This window comes from Petaurus breviceps, unplaced genomic scaffold (assembly GCF_028583685.1).
Source record: "Petaurus breviceps papuanus isolate PSGF00001 unplaced genomic scaffold, PetGlider_PUasm1.0 90919, whole genome shotgun sequence".
NCBI lineage: Eukaryota > Metazoa > Chordata > Mammalia > Diprotodontia > Petauridae > Petaurus > Petaurus breviceps.
Genome location: NW_027187378.1, coordinates 9,001,661 through 9,016,014, shown reverse-complemented (window position 1 = coordinate 9,016,014; position 14,354 = coordinate 9,001,661). Strand labels below are relative to the sequence as shown.

Genomic DNA, 14,354 nt, shown 5'->3' with positions numbered 1-14,354 from the left:
ACTCCCATTCCTCTCATTAGAGATTCTCTGGATAACAATTTCCTCTTTTAAAGTGCAAATATGCTGAGGGGGTTAAACTTACTAGTCATTCACACTAGAAAGCTGATTGCTTTAATAAGAATTTAATAACAGGTGATAGCCACACAGAGGAAATGAGAATTTTGATTGGGAATTGAATGGGGGAAAGGAAGAAAGGCTAATTTTGAAATATGAGACAGTTTCAAGAAACAACAAGACCAGGGAAGGTCGGGAGGTGGGGGAGCATGGAGAGAAAGCAGAGTTTAGGCATTTAGGGAGCCACATAAAGATACTGGGTATTTAAGGGGTTGAGAGAAAAGGGTACCAAAAATTAAAACAGAAGGGGGAGACAGAGAATATTAAAAACAAACTTCTAAGGCTTTGCCCTTTATACTTAGGGCTTTGATAGCCTCTGAGGGCACCACTAAAAATCATCTCAGCTACCTAGGCACGCTTTAGACATTGGAAAAATTGTAACAGTGCTTTACTACCTAGGATACATAGCAGCATGAACCAAATATTCTCTCTTACATGTAGAACATAGACAAGCAAAAAATATAACTAAATTAAGATTAAACTTTAGTAAAGCTACATAGCACTCTGAGAGGAAAGAGTGCTGAACTTGAAGCCTAGAGACCTGGCTTCAAATCCAGCTTCTGAGACATACTAACTCTCTGATCTATAATCAGAGACTTTATTTTCTCATCTGTGAAATTGGCATATAATACTTGCACCACACTCCTCACAGGGTTGTTGTGGAAAAGATCCTTTGAAAACCACAAGGGACTATATATATTATTATGTTAAAACCTTTATTAACTTTTTCATGTCCAAAGGTTTATAAAAAACTGCTTCCAAAGTACAGAAACTATAGATTTTTGAAAAGGAGCACAGGTATTTTTAATTACATGTAAATAATTAAATCAAAACCGTATTTTTTTAAGTTATATTTGTGCTACAAGTCAATGAAAACAACTTTAAAAAATTCAGTATGGAAAGATATGTGTCCTCTAATAGCACCACTGAGGATTTCTGATACATCATTTTATGACTAAAGGTATTTGTACATGAAAGGGAAATTTCATGCAGATAAAATTACTTTAGAATAAAAGGCTATACATAAGGTTAAAAAAATGGAAAAGCTTTTGACGATAAGTTGAACGTGCAAGGTATGCATTCAATAATTCAATTAAATTCAATAGGCAGAGATGGTAACAGAGCATGTTAAGCCCAATCAATGCTCTAAGAAGCACTGGGTTAGATGCTGTGGAGACAAAGGAAAAAGAAACACAGTTCCTGCGCTCAAAGAGCTTATAGTCTAAAGGGGGAGGAGCTGTATGTCACATATCCAAATAAGTATAATAAAAAGAAGAGACAAAATACTGTAGGGAATTTTTGAAGGGAGAGAAAATACTTCACAAGAGATGGGGTGATGAGAGGACAAATGAAGAGGTTTCTTGGAAGAGGCAGGTATCTGAGCATGGTCTTGCTGGAAGAAATGGGGGAAGGCAGAGGAGACGCAAAATATCTAGTCGTCCAGGCTGGCTTGAAGAGAATACATGAAAGGCTCTCAGCTATGTGAAATAAGACTAATAAGTTAGGTTTGAAGCTGTGTGCTGTGACTTCTTCTATAGAGCACTCCCCCCAAATTTAAACATCCAGTCATAAAATACAACTATAAAATACCTAAAGGTCTCACTTTTTTTTTTTAAAGGATTTAAAACTCGGGAGGGAAAACACAGCAGTTTAAAAGACAGGGCTATTCAAACAAAATTAATTTGTAGAAATAGTTTCTAGTCCAAAGAACAACTGTTAATCATTCTCATTGATTTCAATCCCTCAGCACCTTAAAATAGAGAGTAGCTATAATATGTCTTCCATCTGAGAGCTTAAAGCCCCATGTAGGTAATGTCTCATTCATCCTCCCACATGGCCTGTGAAAGAGCTGAGCAAAGAATATTATTTTACAAACAGAAAAAAAAAATTCAGATCCATCCAAGCACAGGAGTTGACAGGAATTGGGGACAGATCCAGGAAGAATGATCTGGGCTTAGCAATAACTATAAATTTATAACTGCTCTCACTAATCTATAAGAAAGTGAAGATTCTTTGGGTTGGCTGTGGGGATCTGGTTTAGTTTGAGGAGGCTATGGGTGCATCTTTAATATCCAAGGTTTTCATCACAAATGTCAATGTCTGTAAAGTTTTATTCACAGAAGAAGTCAATGTCCTGAAAAAGAAATAGTAAGACTTCAACTCAGCTAAAAAAAATAAAGTAAATTTTTTAAAAAAATAAACTCTTTAGAAGTTTGTTAAACCAAAAGGAATCATGTCAGTATTTGAACCCTGTTCCCCTGATACCAAATCTAAAGCATCATAGGTCTCTCTCACATTCAATAATAAAAGTTTTCAAACAAATTTTAAGCTTGCTAATAAGTATTAGGTGATACAATAGATAGAACACTGGACCAGGAGCCAAGAAGACCTGAGTTCAAAACTAACCTCAGACACTTCCTAGCTATATGACCTTAGTCAAGTCACTTAACCTCTGCCTCAGTTTTCTCACCTGTAAAAAGAGCACCTACCTCCCAGGGTCGTTGTGAAGATCTAAGGAAATAATATTTATAAAGCAGTTAGGCACAGTGCTTGCACATAGTAAGCACTAAATAAATGCTTGTTTCCTCCCTTCTTATCTATTTCACAGATCTCTCCCTGTCTCTCAGCTTAATACAGAAAGTAAACAACAGGTGAGAGGCAATCTTGGAATTATTAGAAAATAGTCTTAAGTTACTCTGCCCAGCAAGCAGCAGGCTCCCTCCTGGGAAGCCCATTTCCAGTCTCTGCCAGCAGAATGACTTTCCCCATGTCCAAACAACAACCTTGCTGAGTTAATGAAAAGGATTTTTTATTCCTGCCACTGGGTTATTGGGCTCTGGGACCCTGGAAGGGATACAGCTTTAATTTCATACATAAAGCAGAGTCTGTCTGCTTCAAAATAAGGCACTCACAGATGGTTTCAAAATACTTTAATTTTCTCAAATACAGTATGTGAGTTAATCACTTCTTTTTCCTTCACTATCCACATAAATAAACAAATCCAACTACTGGACCTGTTTCAGAACACATGGTTTATGTAATGCTCTTTGTGGTTTTTTTCATGGAATCAGAAAGCTACTCTTTTTTGGCTAGACCTGTGATTTTATGAGTGCAGGGAATTCTAGACATGGAAACTCTCCACAGAAGCAGACTGGCAACCTCTCCACATCTTCATAAGACCTTGGAGTCCATTTAGTACAACTCCCTCATTTTACAGATGAGGGAACTGAGTCCCAGAGAAGTGCTATGAATTGTGCTGGGAGACAGAGTTAAGAAGTGGCAGAGGTGGGAACTGGCTTCAGGTGTTCTGACTCAAATTCAGTGTTCATGCAACTATCATACCATTTGAGTCCTCAAGAGTTTCCTGGAGGTAGTAAAGTTTTAAGAGCTTTACCCATGGTTATTCCAGGTTTCCCTAGCTTTAAGGCCAGTCCTCATAGCCGCTATACCATACTAAATCTTTTTCTAATCAATATGTACAATACATATACACATGTACTAATACATATGTCTTAAAAGTATGGTATTGTTAGGTGGCAATGGAACTTCTAACAACATCATACCTTTACCATGTCTATATGCAATATGAATAAATTAGAAATAAGCATTAAAAAAAAAGTCTTCAACATTAAAATACTATAGTACCTGGAGACAGGTACCATGTTTTAGTGGAAATAAGGTGAATATTAAAGAAAAGAATCCTGGGTTCAAGTCCTATCTTGGACCCACTCCAACTGTGTGAACACAAGAAAAGGACTCTCTCAGTACCCTCCCCCCATCCTCTAAGGTTATAAGCTATCAATCTGTATCAACAAAGGAGATCTCACACTGGGAGTTCCCCATACTTATGATCATAATTGTTATTGTCAATTATCACCATTATCGTTACTATTGTTGTAACTTGTATGGAGCACTTCCAAGTTTGCAAAGCATTTTACACACGTCTCATTTGAGTCTCACAACTTTGCAAGGTCAGCACTACAGGTATTATTATCCCCCACTATGAAGATGAGGAAATTGAAGCCTCAGAGGAATTCAGTAACTTGTCTATGCTTGTAGAGCAAATGCATCAGAGGAAAGATTTGGACCGAAGTCTCCCTGACCCCAGGTCCAGCCCCCCAAACACTATGCCAAGTTCTCTTTTGCATGGATTAAATCACCGGTCCAGACCAATACATGTGTGTACATAGGTACATGTGTGTACATGTATGCACATATATACATTGCATATATAGGAAAATGAGTGTATCTTTGAACATATACATATATATGTGGTAAAGTATATACAATTTTTACAAAACGATATTAAGAAGAGATAATGCTATGAATCTAAGGCTACCTGTGTCATTACTACGATCATATTTTAATAGAATTACATGTGTTTTGAAAGTTACTTACTGTTGTAGGAATTTCTTTGGTTGCCTCTTGGTAGACATGCTGCTCTTTGACCAAATTGCTGGGAAAATACCCTACAATTCCCATTTCTTCCTCATAATGCTCACCATATACCTGAATATGGAGGACAGTTAACTATTAGACACACTAGTTCTGTTTGTATCCACATTTCAATCAATTCATTCCCTTATGGGTAGATGCAGTGTGGGCAAAGCCGAAGAGAGTAATTGGAGTTTATCTAGAGCCCTAAGGCTAATGATAGATTTCCCCAAAGTAGCATGCATGAATTTTAGCAGCATGTAGCCCTGTGTCTATAAAAGTCACACAATTAGAATGATTAGCAAGATCTATTGGCTAAAACTACAGGACTTTTCCTTTTAACATTAATTAACTTGTCTTTTTTCCATTTAAAGGGCTCTTAGATCCTAGGTGCTTCAAAGTAAATCAATATTTTGGAATGTGATGCTAAAGTAGACTACAGTAAGTGTTTGGCTTGAGAGAAAAGCACAAGTGTGTCCAAAGGCTTGGTTCAAAACATTAGTTTTCACTTTTGTCTGAATGCAGCCTCTTTGGAGAATCTTCACAAAAATTTTCTACTCTTAAAAAATCTTCAACAAGTAATGGATGGTGTGGTGTAGTGGGCAGCAAGCCCATCGAAGATGGTTAACCTGGAGAGGGTTCTCCTTTGGGGAACATGAGAGATGTTTTAAGATGTCTGAAGGGCTGTCCTCTGCAAGAGGGATTGGTCTTGTGTTCTGCTCAAGAGCAAAGCTAGAACCAGTGGGTTCAAGTTCAAAAAGAAAAATTCAGGATTTTAGGGGAAAACTTTCGACTATTAGAGCTACTCCAAAGTAGAGTGGGCTGTCCTAGAAGATAGTTCCCCTCACTGGAGGTATCAAAGAAAGAGGCTAGATGACTATTTATTTGGTTATATTGCACAACGTTATTCTTGTTCCCTCGTAGGTCAAACTGAGAACAATAATGGAATAACAGAAAGCATGCTGTCTTCTGGGTCAGGAAATACTTGTGTCAATTCCCATTCTGTCACTTACTAGTTGTTTGATGCTGGGCAAGACACAACCTCTCTGAGTTTTAGTTTCCTCTCCTGTAAAATGCCTGTAAAAATACTGATGGTAACTATCTCACAAGGTTGTATGGTTCAGAGAAGATAATGGATGCAAAGTGCCTTGCAAACTTTTTATTGCTAGATAAATTCCAGTTCTTATTATTATGGTCTTTGGGATCCTTCAAAGTGAATTGAATCTGTCATTCAAAGTTGATGCTGAAGATATGCTAGGATAGAAACTAAATACAATGAAAGAGTTGGCCCCAGTGACTGGACCAATCCTGAGACACTTGCCTAGAAAACTTCTCAACCTTTGTGAAATAAAGTCAAAAGCAAGAGGGGAGGATTAATTTCCCATATTCGTGATTAATCCTCATACTTATATATTTGTTTTAGTTTATTATTCCCTAACAAAATATCATCTAGACCCTGAGCTGGGAAAAGACATTTGTGTGTGCCAGAAAAGGTTTGAAAAGTCACTCCCTGGGGGTTACCATCCATCAGACCGAGAGCATTCACTGTTAAAACATGCAACTTGATTTATCATAAAATAAATACCTACAAATGAGAGGGGTCAGAATGACCTAGTATTAAAAATGCATACAGTATAAAAACTGTAAGAAATGTAACTCTTTACATCACTCCCTCAATGTTCTGCCCTACACAGATGTTACCTTATCCACTCTGTCCCTAGTTCTGTATTGAACCACACTGAGTTTGGTTCTGTATTTATCTATGCTTTTTATACAGAATAGCTGAAAACAAAAAAAGATTTTATGTTCTGTGAAATTTTCTTTTTGATAGCACTCTACATTGACATTTACCCTTTTATTAGTATAACGTAAAATAACAATGAGTAGTTTTTAATTCATCAAAATTAGACAAATTCATCAAAAATAGACAAACAGTAACAACCTTACAAATCCATGATTGTGTATAATAAAATCTCATCTTACACTTCCAGCCCAAAATTCTCCAGCTTCATTTTCCTTCACTAGTTTTGAATAAACATAGATCTGCTGCCCCTTTTTAATGTTAATGAACCTACAGTCAGGGGCATTATAATCATCTTGAGCTTTAGCAAGGGAAATCGTATCTGGGGGAAAAAAAAGACATGGATACATTTATTGCATAAATTATATTATAATAAATACAAAGTAGTATTAAAAATATTATTGAACTTAAGTTGACAAATATCATATATAGGTCAAAATTTGCATTATACATCCTACTTAAATCACAAATAACTAAAAGGGAGAAAAAAGCTTCACTTGGCAGAAAACTTACCAAAATATATTCCCTAAAAGAGAGAAACTACTTAAAAGATCAGAAAAAATGCTAATCAAGCATACATTGGACATTTTTCATTAGAAAATACAAATAGGTTTTATGCAAATATATCCACATTCAATTATAGAGTGCAATAATTTGAAAAACACAAAATAATCCTTACAGACACACTCTTCATCAGCACAGAGCTTCCTGGTAGCAAGTTTATCCATAAAAATTCCATGTACAACACAAGTTGCTAGAAGACTCAAAAGAAAGAGAAAAAATATCCTCTTCATGATCCTTTCCATTGTCATTGCTAGTACCTCTCACCATCAAATGTGGACCAGCTTCAGAAACTCCTTTCTTTTATGCAAAATCCCAACATCTGGATAAATAATCTCAACCAATGGGATGTGAGGCTAACATTCCACTACTTCTTCAGCTTATACTATACTCTGTGGACTTATTTACAAAGCATAATATCCTCTACCCCTTCCTTACATTGATATGTTTTTTAAAAAGCTTTAAATGGCATGGAAAGTTAGAGTATTATTTAAATGTTTTATTTTTTTTTTAACATGCATTAAAGTAGCAATTTTGCTCTAAATTCTTTACAACTCATGAATGAAGACTTGCTACTTATATTTGGATGAATTTATTGGAAATACACACCTGGATTTGTTTTGCTTAAAATAAAATTAGAGGACAGTTATGTGTCACACAAAAACATTTAGCCTTATAATTATTATTAACTCATTTATATTGAGCAGCTAGGCAGTGCAATAGATCTAAAACACTGGGTTTGGAATCAGGAAGACTCATCTTCATGAGTTCAAATCCTGTCTGAGACACTTACTAGCTATGTGACCCTAGGTAAGTCACTTAAACCCTGTTTACCTCAGTTCTTCATCTGTAAAATGAGCAAAAGGAAATGACAAACCACTCCAGTAACTTTGCCAAGAAAACTCCCAAATAAAGTTATAAAGAATTGGACACGACTGAAATGACTGAACAAATTAAGGTCAAGTCAAATCAACAAGCATTTATTAATCACCTACTATATGCCAGGCATTGTGCTAGCACACAAAGAAAGGTCAAAAGAAAAAAAATAGTCATTGCTCTCAAGGAGCTCACTGTCTAATGGGTGAGACAAAATGTAAGCAACTATTTACAAAAATATATACAGGATAAATTGGAAATAATCTCAGAGAAAGGCACGGACATTAAGGGGGGAACAGAAAAGGTTTATAACTCTCTAAAATAAGTAAAAATGTACTTCAAACTGGATGTCCTGGAGACTCTCCAACTCAAAATGTCCAAAACAGAACTCATCTTTAAACCACCCCTTCTTTCAAACTTCCCTGTTTTTGTCACCACCATTCTTTGTCAGGTTCATAACCTCAGTATTATGTTATTCCCACAGCAGGTATCCAATCTTGTCATTTCTACCTTCACATCGCCCACATCTGTCACTTATCTTTACTGACACAGCTCAGAACCTCGTCACATCTTTTCTAGCTTATTGCAACAGTCCCCAATTGGTGTGCCTGCCTCAAGTCTCTCACCCCTCCAGTCCATCCTACATAATGCTGCCAAAATAATTTCCTTAAGTTCAAATCCGACCATGGGACTCCTCTACTCAGTCCTCTCTGGTCTCTTTTTTTTCCATTGCCTTTAAAATCAAATACAAACCTCTGTATTTAGCTTTTAAATCCCTATAAAGCCTGACCTATCTTTTGAGGTTCAATGGACATTATTTCCCCTCCCGCACTGTAATCCAGAAAAACAGGGCTTTTCTTACTGTTCCTCCCACAGGACACTCCATAACCCATTTCCAATCCTTTGATCCTCCATGCAATTCCAACCTTGCCTCTACCTCAAAATCCCTCTCTTTCTTCAAGAGGTAGCTCAAACACAAACCATTCCTGATTCCTCCCAACTACTAGAGCCCTCCCTCCCCAAATACCTTATACAGATCTACTTTATATTTGCTCATTTTATATTTATGCTATCTATGTCAATCAATTAATAAACATTTATTAAGTACCTACTATGTATGTACTTCTCTCCCCTGTTAGAATGTAAGTAGGGATTTATTTTCTGTTCTTGTACAATGGACACCTAGCACAAAGCCTGGCATAAATAAAATAGGTGCTTCATACTGTTGATCGGTTGCTTTCACCAGTTTTACAAAGGCAGAAACTGAGGTCCAGAGAAGGTGACTTACCCGTGGCCACAAAAGTGCAAGAGCCTTCACACTCAGATGTTTTTACTATAAAGTCTGTGCTTTTTCCGCCACACTATGACGTGACAAGTCACCAGCTAAGACAAGGGTTTCCAGGTGGGCAATTGTAATGCACGAGTCCATCAAGGAACCTAACCTGATATATCCCTATATCCCAGTCTCTGGCCTCACCCTCATTTCTAGAGGCATTGGAAATGCCAGCTTGAAATATACTATGGGGGTTGAGGTCCTGGAACTAGCTAACATTCCAAATACCCATGATATAAGGAAGGAACATGGCTCAAGTCATGACCCTCTCCCTTTTACTATCTACTTTATCCTTCTCCCGGAAGCCTGGATTTCCCATTATTGTCCATCCTTCCATTCCAAACTAGTGACAAAGTTTCAAATGAGGGAACGTACACACACACACACACACACACACACACACACACACACACACACACACTGAGGGCCCACATCCTAGGGCATTTTAAATATTTATATTTTCAAACTCTTCCCTAGACAGAGGAGTTGTACAAAGCAGTGGTGTAGAGTGATATTTTGCAACTCTATAAACTACAAGTAGTGATAAAAGTATAAATCAAACTTTAATGTATCTGGACAAATAAAAGCTATGATAGCTACTTTTTACATAGTAATTATTGTGCACCAGACACTGGGTTGAGGGCTTTACAATTATTATCTCATTTGACCTTCACAAGAATCCTAAGAGACAGGTGCTATTATTATTCCCATTTAACAGATGAGGTTACTGAGGCAAAAAGAGATCAAGTGAGTTACCTAGGATCATACGGCTTTAAGTGTCTAAGGGAAGATTTGAATCCAGGCCTCTTACTCTATCCACACCACCACCTTGCTACCACACAACTCAATGTACATTTTACACATTCCATTTCATACAGTAATATACCAGAAGTCATTATCCATACTTTGTGAAGGAGAAATGTTGACTTCCATTTCTATCAACTGGTTGTCCCCAAAGATCTAAATCATTATGAAACCTAGTCAACAAGCATTTTCTGAGTGTTTAACTGTGTGGCAGGTACTGTAGCACTAGGCACACAATTAAAGCAAGACAATTCTTGCCCTCAAGAGTTATATATTCTTTTGGGGGGAGAGGGGTGTTCTTTTTAAAATTTTATTTATTTATTTTTAGTTTTCAACACTCATTTCCACAAGATTTTGAGTTACAAATTTTTCTCCCTGTCTCTCTCCTACCCCCACCCCAAAAATAGCCAGCTTACTGAATACCCCTTCCCCCAATATATTCTCTCTTATACCCTCTACCATACCTCCTATAACATTCTAGTAGGGCAATATGGATTTCTATACCTCAGTGCCTGTATATCTTATTTCCCAACTTGCATGTAACATGCACTAACATTTGTTTTTTGAAACTTTGAGTTCCAGAGTCTTTCCCTTCTTCCCTCCTCACCCACACCCACTGAAAAGACAAGCAATTCAACATAGGTTGTACATGTGTAGTTACACAAAACATTTCCATAGTAGTTATATTGTGGAAGACTAACTATATTTCCCTTGATCCTATCCCACTCCCCCACTTTTTCTTTTTTCTACTTTAACCTTGTCCCTTTTCAAAAGTGTTTGCTTCTAACTACCCTCTCCCCCAATCTGCCCTCCTTTCTATCACACCCCACTTTAACCCCTTCCCCCCTTCTTTCCTGTAGGGTAAGACACCCAACTGAGTGTGTATGTTATTCCCTCCTTAAGCCAAATTCAATGAGAGTAAGGTTCACCCATTCCCTTTCACCTTCCTGCTCTTCCCCTCCATTGTAACAGTTTTCTCTTGCCTCTTTTATATGAGATAATTTACCCTATTCTATCTCTCCCTTTCTCCTTCTCCCAATACATTCCTCTCTCACCTCTTAATTTTATTTTTAAGATATTATCCCTTCACATTCAACCCATCCTGTGCCCTTTGTCTATGTATACATGTACACATTTATGCACACACTCACATATATATTTATGTACACATACACCCTCCTATACACACATATATGTATGTATACATATATATATTTATATTCACTTCAACTATCCTCATATTGAGAAAAGTCTCATGAGTTACAATTATCATTTTTCCATGAAGGAATATAAATAGTTAAAGTTTAAGAAGTTCCTTATGATTTCTTTTTCCTGTTTACCTTCTCAAGCTTCTCTTGCTTCTTGTATTTGAAAGTCAAATTTTCTGTTCAGCTCTGGTATTTTCATCAAGAATGCCTGAAAGTCCTCTTTTTCATTGATAGACCTTATTTTCCCCTGAAACACTGTACTCAGTTTTGCTGGGTAGGTGATCCCTTCGATCCCTTATGTAGAAGCTGCCAGATCTTGTGTTATCCTGATTGTGTTTCAACAATAGTAAAACTGTTCCTTCCTGGTTGCTTATAATATTTTCTCCTTGACCTGGGAACTCTGGAATTTGGCTATGATATTCCTAGTTTTCTTTTAGGGATCTTTTTCAAGAGGTGATTGGTGAATTCTTTCAATTTCTATTTTGCCCTCTGGTTCTAAAATATCAGGGCAATATTCCTTGGGAATTTTTTGAAGGATGATTTCTAGGTTCTTTTTTTGATCATGGTTTTTAGGTAGTCCAATAATTTTTAAATTATCTCTCTTGGATCTATTTTCCATGTCAGTGGTTTTTCCCATGAGATATTTCAAATTGCCTATTTTTTCATTTGTTTGGATCTGTTTTATAGTATCTTGATTTCTCAAAAAGTCATTAGCTTCCATTTGCTCCAATCTAATTCTGAAGAAACTATTCTCTTCAGTGAGCTTTTGAAATTCCTTTTCCATCTGGCAAATTTGGCTTTTTAAGACATTCTTCTCCTCATTGGCTTTTTGGACCTCTTTTACCATTTGGGTTAGTCTACTTTTTAAGGTGTTATTTTCTTCAGAATTTTTTTGGGTCTCCTTTAACAGGCTGTTGACTTGCTTTTCATGATTTTCTTGCATCATTCTCGTTTCTCTTCCCAGTTTTTCCTCCACTTCTCTTACTTAATTTTCAAAATCCTTCTTAAGCTCCTCCATGTCCAGTGACCAAATAATATTTTTCTTGGAAGCTTTTGATGCAAGAGTTCTGACTTCATTGTCCTCCTCCACCAGTTGCATGCTTTGATCCTTTTTGTCCCCCAAAAAAGGATTGTATGGTCTGATTGCGCTTCCTTGTCTTGCCAATTACTTGACTTTTGAGCGCTTTGCAAAGGTAGAACTCTGCTTACAAAATGGAGAGAGCTTTGTCCCAAATTGCTAGGGTTTTCACAGCTGCTGGAGCTATTAGTTGGGTGGCCTCTCTACAGCCCCCACAAGCTCTGGTTCACTGGACACACACCCCAACACTACCACCCAAGACTGCAGTCCAGATCCAGGCAGGTCAAAGCAAGAGCAATTACCCTCTGAATGGTCATTTGGTTCCCCTATGATCTGTAGGCCAGGAGCTCTGAAAGCAGCCACACAGCACTGCTTCACCTCCCACCACTTCTTGCCCCGGGGTCAGGGGCCAGACCACAATGTTCTTTCACTCTTACAACAGGGTTCCCCACTGACCTTTTATTTTCTCTTTGGCATTTATGGGTTGAGGAGTCTAGAAACCACCACAGCTGCTGGTGATTCACTCTCCTGAAGTCTGCTCAGGCCGGTCTGGGCGCTGGTCGGGGCCACCCTGGGGCTGGAACTGCAGCTCACTGGGGACTGCACTCAGCTCCCAGTGTACTGTGATAGACCTTTCCTGTTGGCTTGCCAGGCTGCCTTCAGTGGGAGATTTGTTTCTGTCTCTTTGTGGGTTCTGTAGCTTTAAAATTTGTTTAGTCATTTTTTTACAGGTATTGGAGATGGTTGAAGCCAGAGCCCATGCCAAGTTTGTGCTTTGACTCTGCCCCAAGGGTTATATGTTCTAATAGGGGAGGGAGAAATGGTGTCAATGTCCAGAGTCAGGAGAGTAATAAAGAATGGCTGGCCAGGGGTTTTCCTCAAAATGGAGTCTGTAGGAACTCACAAATGGGATAAGGTTGTAGAGGCAGAGGAATGCTCCAGGATGAGAAGGCAACTCAGGCATGGAGATTTTAGAGAGTCAGAAGCAGAGCTAGGAAAGGAATGAAAGTATGAATTGCCCTACTCAGCCTAACATTTACAGGCAAGTCTATAAGAGGGCAAATATAAGATTGTTGTTTTGAGAGGCACTTTTAGAAATGATAATAGTAAGTAGGTGATGAATGGGCAGTGAAATTACTAAGCAAAACTATATCTAAGGATATTTTAGTTAACAAAAAAAGTTTTTAAGTTTGAAGGCCAATAGTAAAATTAAAATATGTTGATTTTGTTGTAGATATGGTTACCCACATGCCCCTGCTCCCCCGGCAACCCAAGAAAAGAGCAGAATACAGAGTTTGAGCATTAGTAGACTAGACAGAGATTCTTTTATAAAGTTTTGTTTCACTTATTATATTGGTTTGGGTTATAGAAGATAACTAGAAGGTATGGTACCCCCTACCCACAGATATGGAAGGAAATCTGACAAATGAGATGTGTCCCCACCAGATGCAGAGGTCTGAAGAAACATCTTTATTATAGTGCTTGCCTTATAGATTGACTTTCTCACCCCTTCCTCTGAAGCTTTGTAACAGCAAGCACCCCAAGCGTCCTCAGGGTGTCTGCCACCACAGATTCTTAGATCTGCTTTGTTAAAGGAAAGCAACTCAAAATGGGTTAACAAGCTTACTTTAATCAGTCAGACATATATCGTTTACCTTGTTCAGGGGAAAAAGGTCAGCACCCCGAACTTCAAAGTATACAGGCAGAATTAATCAAGACAGAAACAGATCAAGTAGACATATTTCAAACTGTCCAACCATTATATCCATACCCAATCAACATCTGGGTTTCAAAGCCGGGGGGCTCTGGACAACGGCTTCCCATAATCCATATCGAATCACAGAACACTTCTCAAAGTGAGCCCCAAAACAAAGCCTCACATCAGGGCTTATATAGCCTTCTCCTGGCTCAGAGAATGTAACAACCTTTTGGACCCACTGGACAATCAAAAAGTATCTATTGAAAAACAAGCCTCCCACCCCAGGCTCCAGGTGCACTTTAGCCTAGGGGCAGGGAAGATCTTTAAATTTACATTCCGATTACAAGCTTCCAGAATTTTTCTCATAGCCTCCAACTCTAAGCACAAAAATTTTCTCCTACTCTTCTGGAATCAGTCAAATGCTGTCTGTCACAGTCTCTAGGACC

General features: G+C 37.9%; 1 protein-coding gene across 1 annotated transcript; it reads right to left on the bottom strand.

The window, feature by feature from the left end:
* Window positions 1–2,224: 2,224 nt before the first annotated feature.
* Window positions 2,225–7,155, bottom strand: OTOR (otoraplin). Its single transcript, XM_069075361.1, has 4 exons — window positions 7,029–7,155; window positions 6,532–6,671; window positions 4,513–4,623; window positions 2,225–2,248 (listed from the first exon to the last, which is right to left on the bottom strand). The coding sequence occupies exons 1-4, from the start codon at window positions 7,153–7,155 to the stop codon at window positions 2,225–2,227; spliced, it is 402 nt and encodes a 133-aa protein (XP_068931462.1).
* Between the last annotated feature and the right edge of the window lie 7,199 nt (window positions 7,156–14,354).

Bases quoted from the DNA above. Each gene is read 5' to 3' on its own strand.
- OTOR (XM_069075361.1), bottom strand. From the start codon at position 7,155: ATGGAAAGGATCATGAAGAGGATATTTTTTCTCTTTCTTTTGAGTCTT. The intron at 6,672-7,028 runs GTAAGGATTATT...TTTTTCCCCCAG, and splicing joins TGCTGATGAAGAGTGTGTCT to ATACGATTTCCCTTGCTAAA. The intron at 4,624-6,531 runs GTAAGATGAGAT...CTCCATATTCAG, and splicing joins GAGAATTTTGGGCTGGAAGT to GTATATGGTGAGCATTATGA.